Source organism: Scyliorhinus canicula, chromosome 12, assembly GCF_902713615.1.
Source record: "Scyliorhinus canicula chromosome 12, sScyCan1.1, whole genome shotgun sequence".
Taxonomy (NCBI): domain Eukaryota; kingdom Metazoa; phylum Chordata; class Chondrichthyes; order Carcharhiniformes; family Scyliorhinidae; genus Scyliorhinus; species Scyliorhinus canicula.
Window position 1 is genome coordinate 157278808 of NC_052157.1, and position 20823 is coordinate 157299630.

A 20823-nucleotide genomic window follows, 5' to 3' on the forward strand; every position below is an offset into this window, starting at 1 on the left:
ATTTTACCACACGAGACTCGATAAAAGATTCTGGTTTGGACAGGTGTTTGATGGATTCCTTTGTAAGATATAAAAGACCAAACAAAATGGAGCGCGGTGGTCCACCTGTTCCTCCAACCGTGACTTTGTATGCGATATTTCCAATCGGTTTTACAAATTGAGACTGGGGGGTGGGATTCTCCGAGGTCAATGGACGTCTCCATTGTCTGCGTCTCGCCCGTGGCGTTCTTGTGGCAGGCGGGGCAGAAGAATCCAGCCCTTGGCCTCACATTACATATGAGGCAACATCAGACTTTTTTTTTGAACTTCCTGGATGCTGATCCGTTGAAGTGATGGGAGAATCCTTCACTTGTGGGGCAGCTAAAGATACAAAAGATCAAATACATTGGCGAGGCATTGTCTATTGTTTTGTGCTTGGTTAATTGTTTGAGTTGAGGGAAAGAAATTGAAAATGCTGGAAATATCAAATCTGAATGACTGGATTTCAAGTTTAGAAAATTGAAAGGTGATCTAATCAAGGTGTCAAATGGATTTGATAGGGTAGATACAGGGAAATCAAGAAAACGTTTCAAGAAAATTTTGAGACAACCTAAAAATTAGCCATTGACGAGAATCTCAAGCTCAACAAATGATATAAATCTGGAACTTGCTTTCCCAAGAGACTGAATGTTGGGGCAATTGGAACTTTCAAGACTGACATCAATTTTGCTTTTAAGTAATGGTGGTGGGGCTAAGGCAGATTAACGCAGCTGAGGTACAGCATTGATCTACTTAAACGAGCAAGTTCAAGAATGGCCTATTGGTACGACAATGCTTGCAAAAGAGATGGATTAAAGGCTTTGGGTGGGCATCCTTCATTAAAACTAGTGTAGGATGGACATTTGACAGGAATGACAACACAAGTGACAACAGTTGGTCTGGAGTAGAAATGTGCTAATGACTTATGAAATAAGTAGCTACTTATTGGGCTCAAAACAATCACAAAGATACAGTGCAGAAAAGGCCCTTTGGCCCATCGAGTCTGCACCGCCGCATGAAAGGCACCTGATCTGCCAATCCTAATCCCATTTGGCTCATGGCCTTGAATGTCATGACGGGCCAAGTGCTCATCCAGGTGCTTTTTAAAGGATGTGAGGCAACTGCCTCTACCACCCTCCCAGGCAGTGTGTTCTAGACCATCACCACCCTCTGGGTAAAAAGGATTTTCCTCAAATCCTCCCTCCCCTCACCTTGAACTTGTGCCCTCTTGTAACTGACCCGTCAGCTAATGGGAACAGCTGCTTCCTATCCAACCTGTACACCTCGATCAGGTTGCCCCCTCATTCGCTTCTGCTCCAGGGAAAACAACCCAAGCCTATCCAACCTCTCTTCATAACTTAAATGTATCAACTCCGGCAACATCCTAGTGAAACGCCTCTCCCCCCGCTCCAGTGCAATCACATCCTTCCTATAATGTGGTGACCAGAATTGCCCACATTACTCCAGTTGTGGCCTCACCAATGTCCTATAAAGGCAAGTGTACCATATGCCCTTTTTCACCACTCTATTAACCTGCCCTTCTGCCTTCAGAGATCTATTTACAAACAAGTTTATCTGTGTAAAAGGTTAATGTTTATGGCGTGACATTAGGACAGATTGACTGTCAGTCAACAGGGAAATGATATGTGGTCAGAATTTGAAATGAGGGGGCAGCACGGTGGCACAGTGGTTAGCATTGCTGCCTACGGCGCTGAGGACCCGGGTTCGAATCCCGGCCCTGGGTCACTGTCTGTGTGGAGTTTGCACATTCTCCCCGTGTCTGCGTGGGTTTCGCCCCCACAACCCAAAGATGTGCAGGTTAGGTGGATTGGCCATGCTAAATTGCCCCTTAATTTGAAAATAAAAAATAAAAATAATTGGGTACTCTAAATTTATAAAAAAAAAGAATTTGAAATGAGAAAATAAACAGGATGTTAAACTTGGAGATAAACTGCAATAGTTAATGGCTTTCCGAAGATCAAGTGTGGGTGTATAAGTGAGAACCATTTTCCAACGGGGAGAGAAATCCTCTAGTATTCTGATTACATCTGGCAACACCTACGTGGAAGGTGTGATCAGGTGAAGTTTGAATTTAGATCATTTTGTTATGAATCTGTGAAGTGGCTGCTGACAAAGAATGGCTGTTTGGCTACTGTAATTGGATGTTCCAGGTGTGTATGGAAATGTTACAGGTATGCGTCTACAGGAGAGTAGGTGGAGCTTGCATAGAGAAAGGTTACAGCACAATTGTTCTGCAGAACTGTGAAATTTGATTGAGCTGAACTGTTGCTATTTTATGGATATGGGCTGAAACTGGAAAGCTGAAAGAACAGAAGCTGATAACAGATAAGTGGGCAGACATTCCGAAATATGAATGCAATGCCTTATCTGTGGTGTCAGCAGAAGCTGTATTGGTGATCTGATCTCTGGAAACAATCAGTGTGAAGCGTAGTATTTTCAGACTTGTGCACTGGAAGGCTTCAAACAAACATTTAAGTGGTTTTTTTCCCCCCAAAAAGGGCAATTTAGCGTGGCCAACCACCTACCCTGCACATCTTTGGGTTGTGGGGTGAGACCCACGCAGACAGAGGAACGAACCCTGTCCTCGGCACCGTGAGACAGCAGTGCTAACCACTGTGCCATCGTGCTGCCCCCAACAAGTACCATTTTTGACTGCCCAGTAAACATTATCTATCCACTCGACGCCGGCTGCATACATGTATTCAGCTGTGATTCCTGATATGAATTTCCAGCGTCTTTTAAACAAAATCTTAAACTAATAATGTTTGTGCCACAATGTTGCTTCTAACATGTACAAGTGCTCATGCCCCATAAGACCCCAAATTATTGGAGGTTTCATGGATTGTAAATGTCTGGTTTTACATGTTGCACTTGGTGGGTGGTAGTGAAGTGCGAGGGATGTTCAGGGTTATTTTCTGCTGATTTTTAAAAAAAGCACCTAAACCACCCCTATGCCTCCATTTAATTTTAAAGATAGAAGCAAATGGAAGAAATGATTGTTATTTGGTTGACAAAAGGTCTTCTAGTGTACACTTTCTTAAGAGTTAAGAAATTTTTGGACAGTTTGGGGAGTCCAGCTTAAAAGGAATGTTTGACAACCCTACAAGCCACTCTTTCAGATTTATACTGAACCCAGTTTATGGTTCTCGTTCTTTGGTCGGAACAAAAACAGATGTTTCTTCCTCCAGCAATCTTGGCTGTGCTGTATCCTTTAATATCTATCTGTCATGTTGACAGGAGTTCAATATTCCAATGTGAAGTTAAACTGCTCCACCGAGATTGTGCACCATTTTGTCCCTGAATTAAGATTGCAAGCTCACGGACACATCACCAAAGTGATAGTTGCTTTAGCTTTCCCCAGGAATTTTTTTTTTCTTTCTTATGTGGGAATCCAGGACATGGTAAGCCTTTGTGGCCCATTTCTAATTGTCCTTTTGAACTGAGTGGCTTGCTGGGCTCTTTTACAGGGCAGTTGAGAGTCGCCCACATTGCTGTAGGCCAGGTCTGATCAGGGTGGCAGATTTCCTTCCCTTGAGGATATTCATGAACCAGATGGGTTTTTAACAACAATTGATGCAAGTTGTCATGGCCATCATTACCAAGACTAACTTTCTCCTCTTCAATATTTAATACATGCATCTTTGTCTCCCAAGAGCCTACAATTTTATGTAATTCCTTTATGATGACCAATTCATCAATAGAGGACTTTCTGAATGTTGGGGATTGTGGGTAAGCAGTGCTTATTTGTTCCTGTATTCGTTTTGCATGCAATTGATCGGTAGCACTGTGGTTAGCACAGTTGCTTCACAGCGCCAGGGTCCCAGGTTGGATTCCCGGCTTGGGTCACTGTCTGTGCGGAGTCTGCACATTCTCCCCGTGTCTGCTTGGGTTTCCTCCGGGTGCTCCGGTTTCCACCCACAAATCCCGAGAAGACGTGCTGTTCGGTAATTTGGACACTCTGAATTCTTCCTCCATGGGGATAGGGTGGAAGTGAGGGCTTGAGTGGGTCGGTGCAGACTCGATGGACCGAATGGCCACCTTCTGCATTGTATGTTCTATGTCTATGTACCCGAACAGGGAGAGTGTGGCGACGAGGGGCTTTTCACAGTAACTTCATTGCAGGGTTAATGTTAGCATGCTTGTGACAATAATAACGATTATGATTATTATTAATTGGGGTGGGAGGGGGGAATTGTTCTTCCTGATTTCAAAACTGCTTTTCTTTTAAGCACTTCTTTGATGTTGAATGGGTCATATTCTATCTGATATAACTTCATGAGAATTAGAATTTTTACATTTTATTGACCAATTTATATCTGCTTCCCACCTCCTCAAACTTAGCCTGAATGTGACAATGATTGTCACTGAATTGTTCCTGTAGCTGATCCTGTTATTATTTTTTAAAAAATATTTTTATTCTCCATTTTCACTCCATTTTCACATTTTCCTTCAAAATTTACATCCCCCACCCCCCAACAAGCAGTAAACGGTAACAAATACAAAGTCAATATCCTTAACACCAACAATGATCCCATCCTCCCACCACCCCAACCAATGGTCCACCTGTCAATATATACATCAAGTAAAACAAACCCTCCCACGGTGGTTCAAATAAAACAAACCCTCCCACGGTGGGAAAAAAAAACAAAGAAGAAAAAGAAAAAAAGAGTCCGGAATCGCCCATGGTCACCTTTAACCTAGAGTCTCTTCCCCTTCTCCCCCCCCGACATTCAATGCCATCCAGCCTCCGAAAGAGTACCGTAAATGACACCCAAGCGTTGTAAACACCCCTCCCCAACTCCTCCCCTCCACTTCCTCTTGTCAAACTCCTCCCGCCAACCTTGGTTCCTTCCACCCCCCCCCACCCCCAAACTTTCCACCCAGGCTAGACTCATCGGACCCTGTTCTGCCAGGCTCCAATGGCCGCAGCACCCCCCCCCCCCCCCACCTCACCCCTGTTCACTGGCCAGCTTAAACCGGCCAGCTTAAACCGGCCAGCATGGAGGCCCCCGCCCACGTCTCTTTTCCCCCTTGCCCGGCCCCAGGGAAACCCAGAAGTCCCCTTTAGCACACAAATCCTGCGCATACACCCATGCCCCAAAGAACCCTCATTACGACTGAAAGTCCCATTTCTTTCCTTGTCCAAATGTACACAACGTTGGCTCCTGTAGCCCATACACCAGCACGCAGTGAAACAAAAAAGAAAAAATACAGTCATGAGGCTACATCGATACATGACAATTTTTCAATTCTGCCACAGTCCTGCCTTTGCAAACTCCTCCGCTGCTTCCGCCGTCCCAAAATAACAGTCCTTGAACTTGTAGGTCACCCTCAGCTTAGCTGGATATACAATGCCGCACTGCATCTTCCTAATGTACAGTGCCTTCTTCACCCGGTTGGAGGCAGCCCGCCTCCTCGCCAGCTCCACCGTAAAGTCCTGGTATACACGCATACCAGCTCCAGCCCACTGCACCACCCGCTCCTGCTTAGCCCACACAGGACCTTCTCCTTTACGCTGTACCTACGGAAGCACAGAATCACTACTCTTGGCAGCTCACTCGCCTTTGGTACAGGCCTCCACGACCAATGAGCCCGATCCAGTTCATAGCGGGAGGGACCCTCCCCCTCCCCCAATAGCTTCGCCAACATCGCGGCAAAATACTCAGTGGGCCTCGGTCCTTCCACTCCTTCGGGCAGCCCCACAATCCTCAAATTCTGTCGCCTGGATCTGTTTTCCAGGTCTTCCATTTTGTCTTGCAGATCCTTGATCTCTATCAACTTCCACATCTCCTTCTCCGTGGAGGTAAGTTGATCACTGTGCTGTAATAATGTCTATTCCACTTTCACTTCCTTCAGTGCCATGCCTTTCTCCCGCATCTCCGCCACTGCGCTCGCCACCGCCGTCGTCACCGGGGTAATCGCCTCCTCCACCAGCACTTTCAAAACCGCCCCCATCTCCTTCCTCATTGCCTCCATGTGTTTTGTGAACTGCCTTTCGAATTCCACGGCCATCGCCTTAGTTATTTCTTCAGCCGTAGGCAATGCGGCTTCCCCTGGTGCTCCAGCCTCCATTTTCTTTAGCGACCCCGCGATGACCTTTCCACTCCCCGACGGACTTTCGGCTGCTTTTTTCACGGCTGTTTGTTTTACTGAACTTCGACATTTCCCTTCCCTGTGCTTTCTCCTGACGTTTACTGCCTTCGCTGCCCCTAGGACCGGGTGTAAACCCCCGACAATGCCATTCCCGAACGGGAGCCCTCCAATGGGCGGCTGCCTCCCGCCCGCCGTCACCGGAAGTCCGATCCTGTTATTATCTGATGCACAACAGCAAGTGCTGGATAATAGGGAGCAGGAATCTTGTTTTATTCTTCTCCCTAGCCCCAGGGCCCCTGAAATCAATTGTAGCATTTCCCTCTGGTACCCTTTTTAATATACATTTCAAATATAATTTTGTTTTGAGATGATGCAGGTCATACTTGAAGGTCCATACAATAATTAGCCAACTTCTCTTTGAATGCTATTTGTCCTTCCAATTTAGTGTAGCACTCTTGTGATTGTAAATAGAAAGAAACCAATTAGCTTGCTAGTGTTATAAATTAACCAGTTAAACGGTTGCTACTATCGGCACTTGTAGTATTGAGAACTTCTGCTGTGATTTGAGAAAAATTTGTGTTTAAAGTTTAAAACAAACTCTCTATTGCATTATTTTATCTTTACTAACCACTTAATTTTCAGTGCAAATTGAACTGTTTACACAGTTTTTTTTTCCCCCTTTTCTCCCAATAATCTAAATTTGACACTCCTTAGTTTCCTACCTCTAATTAGTTAATTATGGGACAATGATTGGAAAGGAAGAATTTTGGGTTGCTATCTTTTTCATTAATGTTTCAAATTTCCCATTTGTTTTATGTGTAACCATATATCCTATATAATATGGTAAACCATTGCTGCGAATATAATCTCATCGTTATTATTGTCATGCCATTCAATTTCTCTCGTGCCTCATGTCCTTATGAAGTTCATTATTTTTCATTTAGATCATTATCTAGACTGATGTTCAGCTGGCAGCACAAAAAATTGTATTTTTTTTTGTAAATTACAAACAGTACCTAACTGTTGACTGAAAATGTAGACTTTCTGACTAGGCCTGTGGGGACCCTAGGGTATGTGAACTCATCAGGTTTCTCTTGGGTTGAGGCCAGACTTTTTATGGTCCACGAGGACTGCAATATCTCAAGAATTCTGCATCCTACATGCATTTTTTTTCAATATCTGTTAACTTGCAATATTATTTCTATGGCAAAAAAAAAACATGTTCTGGCATGGTACTGTTTTCATTGTTTTTTTTGGAATAGCGGTTTCATTGGAGCTTGTTAGTATTTGCAAGAAATTGCAAAGGGGTTCCGTGCAGTGTGTCAATGTTTGCATGGTCTCTTTGCCACACAACCTTTTCTTCGTTGTTTACAAACACTTGGGAGCAGTGCCATTTAAAAAGAATGCTAGTTTACGAATGCATACCATGTTTACATGTCGCTGACAGTGTGTCACTCTGACAAATGATGCCCTCTCCCTTTTCCCTTCTGCAGTGGGACATTTAAAATGAAAGGATTCTTTCCTGAAGGATCTTTAAGTCCAGCTTTAAAAGGTAAGAATTATGGAGTGAATTGCAAATAGAAGTTGGAAAAATTATTCTGTCATGGTTTTGGTATTTGACGTGGAGATGCCGACGTTGGACTGGGGTGAGCACAGTAAGAAGTCTTACAACACCAAGTTAAAGTCCAACAGGTTTGTTTCAAACACGAGCTTTCGGAGCACTGCTCCGAAAGCTCGTGTTTGAAACAAACCTGTTGGACTTTAACTTGGTGTTGTAAGACTTCTTACTTGGTATTTGACAGTTTTCCAAGTGGCAGGATGCAATGTGACTGATTTATTGGAGTAACTCACAATTGGGGTGTTTAAGACAGTAATTGCAGACCTAATGCATAAACTCCTATTCTAATACTTCTGCAATTTGTGTAATTTTCTCTCTCCACATATCCCTAATGGTAGCAGCTCCAGTTAGAAAGATTTCTGTGTTTACATAAGGGGTTATCACTGCTGGAGACACTTCAAAGCACTTCACACACTGCATTTACCTGGAGTGTGGAAATGCTCTGTGGCTAAATTTTAGCTCTTGAGAGAAAACATAGAATGGGAAGGGGGAGTTTTATACCAAAATAGCAGGCAGTAAGGTTTAAAAGATGAAAGGAAGACTCATTAAAAATGAGCTGCCCTCCTTTAGCGCCCCCGGCGGCTGCGGCCGGGAAGTGCCGCGGATTCGGGACTGTGCTCCACCGCGCCCCCTGCGGCGGCGGCGAAGTGTCGCGCGCGTTCTTGGGGGGGGGGGGGGTGCCCCGCGCCCCCGGCGGCCGCGGCCATGAAGTGCAGCCGCGGAATGGGGGCCGTTGCTCCACCGCGCCCCCCTGCGGCGGGAGAGTGCCGCACGCGCGTTCTGGGCTTGCGCTCCACCGCGCCCCCGGCGGCCGGGGGGGGGGGGGGAGGGGTGGGGTGGAAGTGCCGTGCGCGTTCTTGGGGGCCGTGCTCCACCGCGCCCCCGGCGGCCGCGGGGCGGTGTGGCGGGTGGGAACGGCGGCGGCGGTCGTCGACGGCGTCACGTGACGGTGCCTCCGCCATTAAGTCTGGGACTCGGGGCTCCCCATTAAAGGACAGAGCGACTGAACACAAACCCGAGTCGCCGACAGAAGAGGCCGAGTAGCCGGGCTGGAGGGGGGGAGGGAGGGGGGAAAGGAAGGAAACGAGGAGACAGATGCCTTCATCTCATTCCTCCCAGAGAAGGGGGGGAAAGAGGACAACTCAATAAAAAAGAGAGCGAGAGTGAGAGAGAACACCTCCAGCTGTCGGATGGAAAAACATTTGAGGAGATTTTCCTGAGGGAGGGAGACTTTTATTATTTTTCTTCTTTCTTTCTCTCTCTTTCCCCCCCCCCCCCCCTTCCCCTCCCCCTGTGAGTGCGCGCGGCGCCCATGTCGTCTCCCTCTGGCCGAGTGCGCGTTAAATCTTCGCCGACGATGCAGGGATCGTGATGATGAGTTCGTCCGGCTGCTGGGTGGCGAACGGGGCGAGTTTGGAGGATTGCTATTCCAATCTCTTCTCTCTGGTGAGTGAGTGAATGAAGCGGCCGTCGCGGCGTCGCGCAGCCATTTTCAAACCGCGGCCTTTTTACTCAGGCGGAGAGGGAGAGAGGGAGATAGTGAGGAGGGGTGGGTGGGGGGGGGGGGGGGGAGGTTTAAAAACTAACCTGATTATAACACTTTTATTTCCAAAATGGAAACTACTTCGATTTCCCCTTAAAAAATTTTTTTGGTAAACAAACTTCTCAAAGCAGTCTACTTTTATTGGGGGGGGGGGGGCAACAACCACTCTTTCTCTTTCTCTCCCCCCCCCCCCCCCCCCATCTCTCCATATTTCATTAAATGTACAACATGCCCACTTTTTTTGGCAAACACAACTATTTCCGTGTCCAGATAGACAACCTGTTTGATGGGCCGAACGTCTAAACTCTCTAACTTACCCCCCTCCCTTTTTTTCTTAAACTGCCACTTTGCCTCCTCTCTCCTTGGCTGTAAGAATTTGTTCCCAAGGTAGCAGCCCCCTTGAGTGTACGTCTGTCCTCTACAAAGTATGACATGTGCAAAGTATGGTCTATTTTTTAAAACTGGTCACTTCAGTTTCCATTTTCTTCCAGTCCAAATCGAAACAGCGTTTCAACAAGGAGGGGGGGGGGGGGGGAAATGTTGTTTTGAAACATTTAAAACTGATAGGCTCCACCAAGGCTGACAGTTTTTAAAATCTGGGGCGTCTTAAGTTTTCTTAATATAATTGCTCCTAATGAAGGGTTGCATGTAGAAGTGTAGCCTGTCTCTTTTTTTTTTGCTTCACTACCCCCCCTCCTTTCTCTCTCCGGAGGCTGAAAGAGTAACTGCGTCGTAAAAAGGGAAGTGTGTTTTCAAACTTCAGAGCAAAAGTAAAAAAAATAAGCAATCCCTTTTCAGAATGGGAACTCCAATCGGCTGAGGAGAGAGAAATCGTTATCTCCAGTTTTTATGTAATGTCAGTTTTTTGGGGGAGTGTAACATCTCTTTCCCCCCCCCCCCCCCCCCACCCAGAATGGAACATAATTTACAAAGTGAAGGGAAGTTGTCAAAAATCACTTTTACATGGATTGTATTTCTATATGTACTGGAGGACATGTCTTTCAGGGCCCTTTTTGTCTTGAGCAAGGCAGCAGAACTGCTGGAAATGTGAAATAAGCACTTGGAAAATACATATTTAAGCGTTATTTCCAAAGCAAGCTTGTTGATTGCCTACCGGAACAAATTTAGCCAGTGCATTCCTCCGAGCTGACAAAACCTGTTCACATCGTGTTTGATTTTGTTAGCATTTGATAGATGGGGAAAGGGGTGGCGAAATGGAAAGTTTCAGACCCAGTGTTTCCTTTTTGGTCATATGGGAATCTTTAAATGATCAGGAACATCTTTTTTCAAAGTTTTTATTAAACCTCAGATTCTTAATATGGCTCTCCCAGCTGTCTTCTAAAAATGATTACAGTTTAATGTGGTGCTGCTGTTCAACGTTAGTGGCAAATGTGGATGAGCTTTTTGAAAAAAACATTGCAAATAGAGCATGGAACACAAAATGGACATCAGCCTATTTTGGGTTTCAAGGAACAAGTGCTGTGGTGAAAATTCACCAGTATGGTTTAAATGAGGAATACAAGTAGAAATTGGAATTTTACTTAAACGTTTAAATCTCACTTTCACTCTTTTCTCCTCTTTCTCTCTCTCTCTTTTTTTCTCCTTCTGCCCCCCCCCCCCCCCCCCATCTCAAATCCTTGAGGAACTCATTGCTCTGCGTCCTCCTTTTGCTGAGATAACATGAATAATCTGAGTTGTGGACGTGACTTTTTTTTAAAGCTTTAATTGGTGTCTGGCAGGAGAACTGATCAAATGGAATGAAAACAAAATTCTTCCCGTCTGTCCTTCCTAAAATATGAATATTTTGTCAGTTTAGTGTTAGTTTGGAGTTCAGTATTCGGGTTTGGTTGAAAAATGACCAACACTGAAGTTTTGAGTAAATTGCTAAAATGACACACAAACCTGATTTTTATTTTCTGGTTGAGATGCGGGTGCTTTTGTTTTTATTTCCTGCTTTGGTTTTCCACAAAGTTCTGACAATTGATGAATAATATTTTGAAGACTGACTGTTGGCAGAGTCAGTGTTGCTGTAATTTAATTTACTTGTAGTTGGGTGAATTAGGCATTCTGAATTCTCCAGTGTACTTGAACGGCCACCAGAGTGTGGCGACTAGGGGATCTTCACAGTAACTTCATTGCAATGTTAATGTAAGCCTACTTGTGACACTAATAAAGATTATTATTATTAGGTGTCTACAACAAGCATGTGCTCTCAAGATTTATGGTTTCGTAGTAAATAATAGATGCTGTACCTTTTTTAAAAAAAAACAATGTTATCTAATTTTTCTCAATTTTTTCCTGCTGGCTCTGTCAGCATAGACTGTATGGACCAAATGTTCCATGCTATTCTACCACTGATGCTGGTTTGCCCAAGCAGGCATTCGTATTTATTACATGAATACTGGCGGCTGATCCATCTGGTCAGTAGGGCAGGGGAAGAGTTGGGATCACAGCCGAGCCCAACCCTATATTGACTCGCGTACACTTTTGAGTAAGAATAAGAGAGACTTGAATTTTATACAGTGCCTTTCACAACAACCTGGCGTCTCTGAAGCACTTTCCAACCCAAGTGCTTTTGAAGTGTTGTCACTGTAGTTCACAAAACACGAGAGTCAATTTGCACATGGCAAGCTCTCCCAATTGGTAATGTGATAATGACTGGATAATCTGTTTTGGATAACGTTAATTGAGCGATTAAATATTGGACAGGACACCGGGTATCTATCCCTTGCTGTTCTTCGTATATTGGCGGTGGGATCTTTTTTGTCCATCTGAGGGCTGACTGGGCCACTGTTTAACATCGCGTCTGAAAGATGGCACCTCCAACACTGCAGCACCTGAGCCGTAGCTGACATAGTAAGGGTTTGCAATAGTGTGAACCTCAACTCATGTTTTTTTTTTCTCTCTCTCTCTCCTTTCCTCCTTTTCCCCCCACCCCTGGTCCGACAACTAAGACTAAGAATTGAATGTTTTGATCTGCATCGCTTAGCACATTGAAGCAGTGACTTCGCCTAATAGGCTGTAAGGAGAGTTGCGTCTTAGCAGAGATTAGTGCTTGTACTCCATTCTACCAGGCTGTTCTATATTGTACACTATTCTGTTGCTAACTGAGGAGTAATCTTTCAGTAATTGATCTCTTCTAGTAGTAGCAGCTTGCAACTGAATTCTGGAACGAAAGCTGTCAAGAACATCATGCTTCACTATATTGCTGTGCTGTTAAAGTGGGGTGGGGGGTTAGGAGAAAGAGAGTGGAAATGCAGCTTGCTATAAATAAATCTGTACATACACATACTTTCTGACCAGAGACTTGCCAGATCTGATTTTGCGGTTAGGTTGCTCTATGATGTCACTAATAAAATATCCTGGAGAGGCTCCATTGAAAACAATTGATTTCAGACTTGGGAGTTATCTGGAATTTGCTAAATCTAGGAAACCTAACTACTAACTGGGTGCATATCCAACCAGTGACTTGGGTTTGGCAGCACTGCCTTGACTTACTAGCGTGTTCAGGCTTGAGCTATCCCCCTCTTCTTGCTCTTGTCTTTGCCCCCCCCCTCGAAAACCGGATTTAAGGAGAGTCACTTCAGGATTCTTGGGACTGCTGCCCAGTAGTTTTGTCATCAGAGCATCATTAATAGTGAAACAATCCCATCTGCAGGTCTGTTAAATGCTTCACCTCCATAACTAAAGATGCTAATTAAATATAAAATTTGGAAAATAGTGAACTGATGCCTTACATTTGGGACCAGCCTTTGTGGCCCTGTGCCTGATTACATCCGATTCTTTGCTTGATCTTGAGGCCCGGCCTCTATAGTACAAGCTGTTTCTAATCTTCTCCTTTTGCCAATGTGCTTAAGTACTTCAAGGTCATTGTGTAATAATCCAGAATGGGAAGGAACTCTTGCCATTTCTCCCATTTTTCTCCACTTCCCTCCAGTTCTGAAACCAATTTTAAAAATAAATTTAATGTGCCTACTTCATTTTTTACAATTAAGGGGCAATTTAATGTGGCCAATCCACCTAGCCTGCACACCTTTGGGTTGTGGGGGCGAAACCCATGCAAACACTGGGAGAATGTACAAACTCCACACGGACAGTGACCCAGAGCCAAACTTGGGACCTCGGTGCCGTGAGGCTACCCCTGAAACCAATTATAATGCTCCCTAGTCGAGGCTATTTAATGGATATGATCTAGTTACCTGTTTTGACCCATTGGGAAAGCTTTCAATGTGGCGTGCCTTGATCTTAAATTCTCATATCCTCTGTTGAATTTGCTGAGACTTGCTGGGACTTGGATATGCAGTTGTTAGCAGTTCCTGTACATTATTCATGCCAAAATAATTCATGAGTGAACAATAAACTAACATTGACAGACCTCGTCAACATAAGCACTACTTATAATGGTTGGTGTTACTGTAATGTTTCATTTGTTCTTTTTCTAGTCTGAGGCACTAAGACCAATTTTAACACCTCTGCTCCTGTGTTGGCTTGGCACAGGGCAAGAATATAATCTAACCTGTATATAAATGCATTTTACTTTCAACTTCAACATTAAATCAGACCCTTGTGCATTACATTCATGATTCTTACAGAGCTAATCTACTATGGAAACTAAGAACTTTTTGTGGGAGGAGAGGAGAGAACTGTCCCTGTGTTTAACAGGCTGAAATTGGACCCATATCATGGGCCTAAAGAGCAAACTTGCACAAATATCTCCAAAAACGCAACACTGATACCGACTTACCTTTTTGAAGTGTAATCACAGTTTTGTAGACGAGTGTGGCAGATTCCATAATTGACATAGCGATGAATGAACAGTTGGTCTATTTTTGTTGGTGTTGAATGAGGAGTAAATGTTGATCAGAACCAGGGTCCTCTTTTCATTTCTTTCCAATAGTGCAACGGGATATTTTGCATCTACCTAAAAGTGCAGGTAGGGCCTCAGTTCAGTGTCTCATGCAAAAAAAACTGCAGCTCCAGCAAACATCGTATTTGCTCAGCTTTGATTCTGCTCAAGACCTGGAATGGGACCTGAACCCAACTTTCAAGGCAGTTGGAATTTGTTTCCTTTTTAGTCAGTGACATTTACACAATGGATTGCATTCATCAGTGGCAGTTGTATTCTATCCCTGTAATGTAGGACAACTTATATGTGGATTTATCCATTGACCATCATGAGAACAGATTGAATCTCCTGGTTTTTCTGTAGTTTGGTGATATTGTACAGTGGATTCGTTTTTTGCGGTGAGCTGGTTCTAAATTGTAATTTGAATGCAAATTAATTTGGTGCTGTTTGTGTAGTATCAAACATTGTATGGTATTTTGGAGGTTAATTGGTTCTCACTGAATCAATGATGGCACTTTCACTCCTGAATGAAGAATCTCAGTCTTGCCCCTAGTGTTACTTTCCTTTGGGAATGGTTGAGATCTGGAGCAGGAGAGATTAAGTATTTTTGTAGAAGACCATTGCCAACTATTTGGGTGGCACAGTAGCACAGGGTCAGCACTGTTGCTTCACAGCGCCAGGGACCCTGGTTCGATTTTCAGCTCGAGTCACTGTCTGTGCGGAGTCTGCACATTCTCCCTGCGTCTGGGTGGGTTTCCTCTGGGTGCTCCAGTTTCCTCCCACAAGTCCCGAAAGACGTGCTTGTTTGGTGAATTGGACATTCTGAATTCTCCCTCTGTGTACCCGAACAGGTGTTGGGAGTGTGGCGACCAAGGGTTTTTCACAGTAACTTTACTAAGCCTACGTATGACGCTAAAGATTATTATTTTTTTTCCCAAAGCCATAATGCTAAAAGTACAACACTGGATGGTGTCTAACACTAAATAATTAACTAGTCAATTTTCTTTTAATATTGCTTTCTTTGAGTTTATGATGAGGCAATCTCTCGCTTGTAGCTGCAAAGACTGCATGTTACTTGGGCTAAATGACATTATTTGGCACCAGCAAGGAAGTACATTACTTCAAAAGGAAATTTATTTTTTGAGAGTTGTCTCTTGCTCTCTTCCTTTCCCCAATTTCAATCTTTGTCTTCTACAAAAGTAAAACTTTGTGTCTCTTGGCCCAGTATATGCTTTAATCTGTGTTGTACTTCCCTGTGGGAATGGCTAAGTGACATGATTTGAATATCCTGGAAATGAGATTCTTGTGTCACGCCATTGTTTCAGTGGAAGTGCCACTTATTTTCAATAAAAGGTCCTCATATCTTTTGCCTTTGTTCCTGGTTCCACTGGAATGCTTGTATATTTGTGATCTAAATATCAGCTCTTCATCTGTGCAGAAGTTGCTGGTTGCAGAATAAAATGCCTACACTGAAAATACTTCCTTTCCCTCCTCCATGAAAGTTTTTTATTTTTCAAACTAACAAATAATGCAAAAGACATGTTTATTTGGAAGGGTAAAATATGTAGCAGCTGCCCAGAAACCAGTGATTTCTGGAAATGGGACATTCTTGCAAAATTTAAAGAAATTACCTGGAAAATTTGGCTCGCCACTGCATTGGCACGGTGTGGCTCCAGACTAATTGCTGGCATGCGCTGCTCTACCCTGTGCTTCAAGTGACCCTTGACCCAACCTGGCTTCGCCCGAACCTCCCAACCCAATAGCTTTGGTCCTGAGGTTGCCAGATTTGAGGTACTGTACCTATTTCTTTTTACATACAAGCTACTTCCCGGTAATATAGCACCCACCTTTCACGTCTGTGTTGCATCAGAAAAAATGAAATGTTGAGCCGCAGGAAGAAGATATTATGTGGGACGGCTGAAGCTTGGCGGTTGAAAGGGCGGCCAATGTGGATTGGGCACTTTTCAATAATCTTTAGTGTCATAAGTAGGCTTACATTAAAATTGCAATGAAGTTACCGTGAAAAGCCCCTCATTGCCACATTCCTGTCGGCACCTGTTCGGGTACACAAGAGGGAGAATTCAGAATGTCCAAATTACCTAACCTTTCGGAACTTGTGGGAGGAAACTGGAGCACCCGGAGGAAACCCACGCAGACACGGGGAGAATGTGCATTGGGTTGGATTTGTATATTAAAAAGATTCTTGCCCTATTTCACCATGTCATTCACCAGCCAAGTGTACAGATAAGTGACCTGTACTAAGGTGGTTATTAGATGACTCTGGCATGGCGCACCCTTATTTGTTTGCCCCAGTAGGGTACTGATTGGTGAAGGGCTGAGATCTTTAATTTATGCTGAGAGGCATTTCGGGCATTGAACAACTCAATGACACATGGGACCACTTAGTACATATCCAAAGTTTTGTGTGGAATGTTAGTTCTGGAACTGTGACCAACAGCTCTCCCCTGAGTGGGGCAGTGTGATTTGAGTTAATGCTGTACATATTTGTGGTGTCTGAGGCAAATAATGAAGATATTTTGAACAAATCACAGTTAATGAAGAGTAGCTAGTAAAATCCGAGATCAAGAGGATTCTGACCAAGATGGGGAAGAGACAGTTGGATTTCCTCGGGCATGTGATACTTGTGGGAAAGATCAATGATAAAAGAGATTGAGGTGGACAAAGAATAAGAGCCTCACAACTGGATAATTGATGATGAGCCACACCTCGAGCAAGATTAATATAGAGGTCATGATTGCCAGTGCCATCTTGCATGTACCTGAAGAGAGGGAGAGCAAATGTTGGAGAATATATTGTGTGTGAGGCTATATGGTGTGTGAGGCATGTGGCTTGTTCTTGGGATTTGGTACAAGGGGAAAGTGATTGAAGTCCTATATACATGAAGTGAGAAGTTTGTATAGATTAGATGGTACTGTTGACAGATAAAAATGCAACTCGCTGTAGACCGGTTTGTTAGCAATTTATTTGTATCTGGGTGAATTCCACAACTCTTGATTCTCAAAAGTATTATTACTATTAATTTAAATTGCTTTTGTGTAGTTGAAACATGGAGGAATTTGTGTTGGAAACCACCTGACGCACAATCCATGTGAATGAGTTTCTGGGAGGAAATCCCAAGTTTGTGGCAAACTGATACTGTTACCTTTGGGCTAAATTACATTAATTGGCTTTTTTCATTCCTAAAGGTGATTTCTATAATTTTTGTTATGAAATTCTGTTTTTAAAAGATGTATGGTCCAAATGTGGCTGTATGCAATAGTTATCAGTTCTATATTTCAGTTGAAACACCGATTGAGAGTTGACATTATTTTATTTGCTGGGGGTTTCCGGTACCTAGAGGTTTTGGGTACCTAGATAAAATCTTTACTGGAGGGTCTAAGGTGGTCTTTTGAACAGGACTGTGAGCAGATATGCTAGAGTGACAGCTGGTGGGGATGGGCAGTGAAAGGTGGGAGTAACTTCTGTGAATTTGCTTTATTGCTTTACAACGTTTAGATTTGATATTTATAGTCCGGAGTGGGTTTGGTGTGAAATAATCCTACCAAAATATTAGTCTTATTTAGCCAATGAGATGATGGATGTTGAGACCTGTATCGTGAACAGATATGCTCAATGGGATTGCTACCCATAGTCATGGCAGGCATTAGGTACTCCTATCTGAGATGGAGAAACCCCATTTGCAAACTAGCTTGAATGTACACTTGTGAAGATGTTTTTCCATGAAAATCTTGTTCTGCAGTTTGAGGGCGTGAACTGAATAGCTGGTGAAAATTGAGCTCTCTATGAGAGTCACTTTTTAATTCTGGTGATGACTCTGCCCCATTCACCCGAGGAAGGTGCTGCGCTCCGAAAGCTAGTGAATCAAAACAAACCTGTTGGACTTAACCTGGTGGTGTCAGACTTCTTACTGTACCCATCCAATGGAGTTGAGGGTACTAAATCTACTGGTTAAAACTTTTAGTAGTCATTTTTTTCATGAATAATGGGCATTGTTTTAATGTAGATATCGGCCTTTAATCAGTGCTGGCTCTCTTGCCTCTTAAGTTTGAGGGCCTTGGGTTCAGTGTCCAGAGACTCTACATAATCTTGGCTCACACTTCAGTATAGTTTTGAAGAATTGTATTGGAGTGCTATCCTTTTGAATGAGCCACCAAACCATTACCCAATAATCCTTTATCAACTTAAATGATCCATTGCACTATTTAATACATTTTTTCCCTCAACAACATCACCAAAACAGATAATCTGGTCTTTGCCTTTTGTGCAAAATGCAGTATTTCCTTATACTTATTGATTGTGAAGTACTTTGAGATGATGTGATAAATGCTATATGCAATAACCCCAGCATTTCCCCCCAAAATCATCTGCAGTTGTTTTGGTATATTCTATGCTTGTCTCAAATAATTTTGTATATCAGCTAAGTGCAGAATTTGGTAAAGGTGAATGTGTACTTGTAATCTGATGGTTAGTAGGTGACCATGCATTTAATAATAATCTTTATTAGTGTTGAGATAAGCTTGCATTAACACTGCAAAGAAGTTACTGTGAAGATCCCCTAGTTGTCACACTCTGGCGCCTATTAGGGTACGCTGAGGGAAAATTAAGAATGTCCAATTTGCCTAACAGCACGTCTTTCGGGCGTGTGGGAGGGAACCGGAGCACCCAGAGGAAACCCACGCAGACACTGGGAGAACATGCAGATTCTGCGTAGACAGTGACCCTAGCCGGGAATTGAACCTGGGTCCCTGGCGCTGTGAAGTAACAGTGTGTTACACTGCTTGCAACTGAGAAAAGAAAAAGTTTAGCGAATGGTTTTCCTGGAGGGCTAACTTATTTTTGTTTAAACAGCATCTTTAATCTGAACACGCACAGCTCATCTTTAATAATCGCTATTTGGAGTTGAAACATTTTATTTTCAGAATTCTGTTCAAATCTGTGGTTGTTGAGAAAATATTTGGTCTACTTCAGAAGTTTATTTCCACTCATAATAGTGATTTGAGTAAGCAGCCTTCAAATGGGAAATTGTGACTAAGATGCAGTAGTTTTTTTTTAAAACAATGTGTTGATTTGCAAAATGACATTTTTAAACAGTGACTTCCTGTTTTCAAATTGTATCGAAGTGTTACATAGTGAGGAAAGCACACTTAACCATCTATAGTTGTACACTTGCTGGATTTCAACCAGAGTATAAGAGTCATTCATAATCTAGTCTGGCGCAGCACTCTGTAGTTGAACATCATCCCAGCATAGCTGTACACAGACATAGAGTTCTCTGCAGTATTTTTTGGCTGTACAAATACATTCCAAAGCAGTTAGAAGTTAGCATTAAACCTGCTGTTTACTTGCATGTAGTAATTACAGCAGCAATACGGCTGGTCCAGAGTACTGGATTTTCTTGCTATTTTTAAAAGTTTAATTGAAATGAGCTGCTGGAGGATGTAGCACAGGGATAATTTTTTATCATTCTAATTTATTCCCCCAATCTTGCCCCAAAGCATCGATTTCCTTATTAAGATGTATCATTCTACAGATGGTGATCACTCTGAAGGAATCCTGAGGGATGTTTAAATTCTGTTTTTAAAAAAAAAATTTTTTTTTTAAAAATTCCAGACTCTGAAGTTTAAGAGTGGGAATAATTAATGTACTTCTCTAGCCTTTTTGTCACGCATCAACAGATTCATGGACCTTTTAGAGAAGGGGGGGGGGGGGAAGGAAGGAAGGAGTGAAATGCAGGAGGTAGCTTGTAATGTAACTTAGAAATTGCATGTTTAACTTGGACTATAACTGAACCCCTAGAAATTAATTTCACTGACTGTAATTATTTGTGGTGTATACAATCTCAAATGCCCTGTAAATATGGGCCATAAATGGATTTTTAATTTTATGATCAAAACACTTCTCCCTGCTGTTGCTGGACTCCAAATTAAAGGCACAGTAGGAATAATAATCGTCTAGTTGCTAATCTGTAGTCTGATCTGCTATAATGGCTTTGAAATGCATATACACAAAGAAGCACCGAGTCAAATTTAAGTAGTAGGAGCGTTTACAATGTAGGGTGAAATGGTGTTATGCTATTGTCATTGGTTCACAGTTGAACCGGCTGGTCTCGGCAAGTCTGCCAGTGCCTGTGAACAGTGCAACTCCCAGCTAAATTTACAAGGAGCAAAATTGTACTTTTTCATATATCTTTGCATGAGTGAGGTATGCACCAGAGTCGTCATTGTGTTTTTGTTTTGGTGTACATCCTAAAGCTGTTCAATAACTGATTTCTCTTCCCCTTCTGCCCCACCCTTTCCCTCTGCTCCACCCATTAAGGTCATAAGTCAACATTGTGGGGATGCACGTTTTTTGGAAAAATAAAAACAAAAACTTATCAACTGGGTGGAAGGAATTTAATAAAGCACCTTGATGTTGCCAATGTTTCATACGTTTTATATGTATGCAGGAATTTAGTTATCTTGAGATCTGTGTTATCTCTTTTTAATGCTCTCCTCATAAAACCCATTTCATTTGGGTAGATAATGGTGCCTGGATTACTGTTCCCATGACTGTGCTTCCTTAATGTGGTCTGATGATTATAAGTCAAAAATCACACGGTTTTTCTGGACTTGAGCCAGAGACCTGACTAAGAATTGTTGAAACTTCTATAAGACCAAAAGGTAT

General features: G+C 43.0%; 1 protein-coding gene across 5 annotated transcripts in view; it reads left to right on the forward strand.

Annotated features, from left to right (window-relative positions):
- Positions 1-8685: 8685 nt before the first annotated feature.
- Positions 8686-20823, forward strand: part of med13a (mediator complex subunit 13a) — a 213345-nt gene continuing 201207 nt past the window's right edge. For 3 of the 5 annotated variants that reach the window (XR_005462660.1, XM_038814673.1, XM_038814674.1), the window contains exon 1: positions 8686-9196. Coding sequence is in view for 4 of the 5 variants with exons in the window: in XM_038814673.1 (XP_038670601.1) it covers positions 9122-9196 (75 nt within the window). In the remaining variant the exon portion in view is untranslated. The remainder of the gene's footprint in view (positions 9197-20823) is intronic. The other 2 variants (XM_038814675.1, XM_038814677.1) reach the window with 1 other exon arrangement.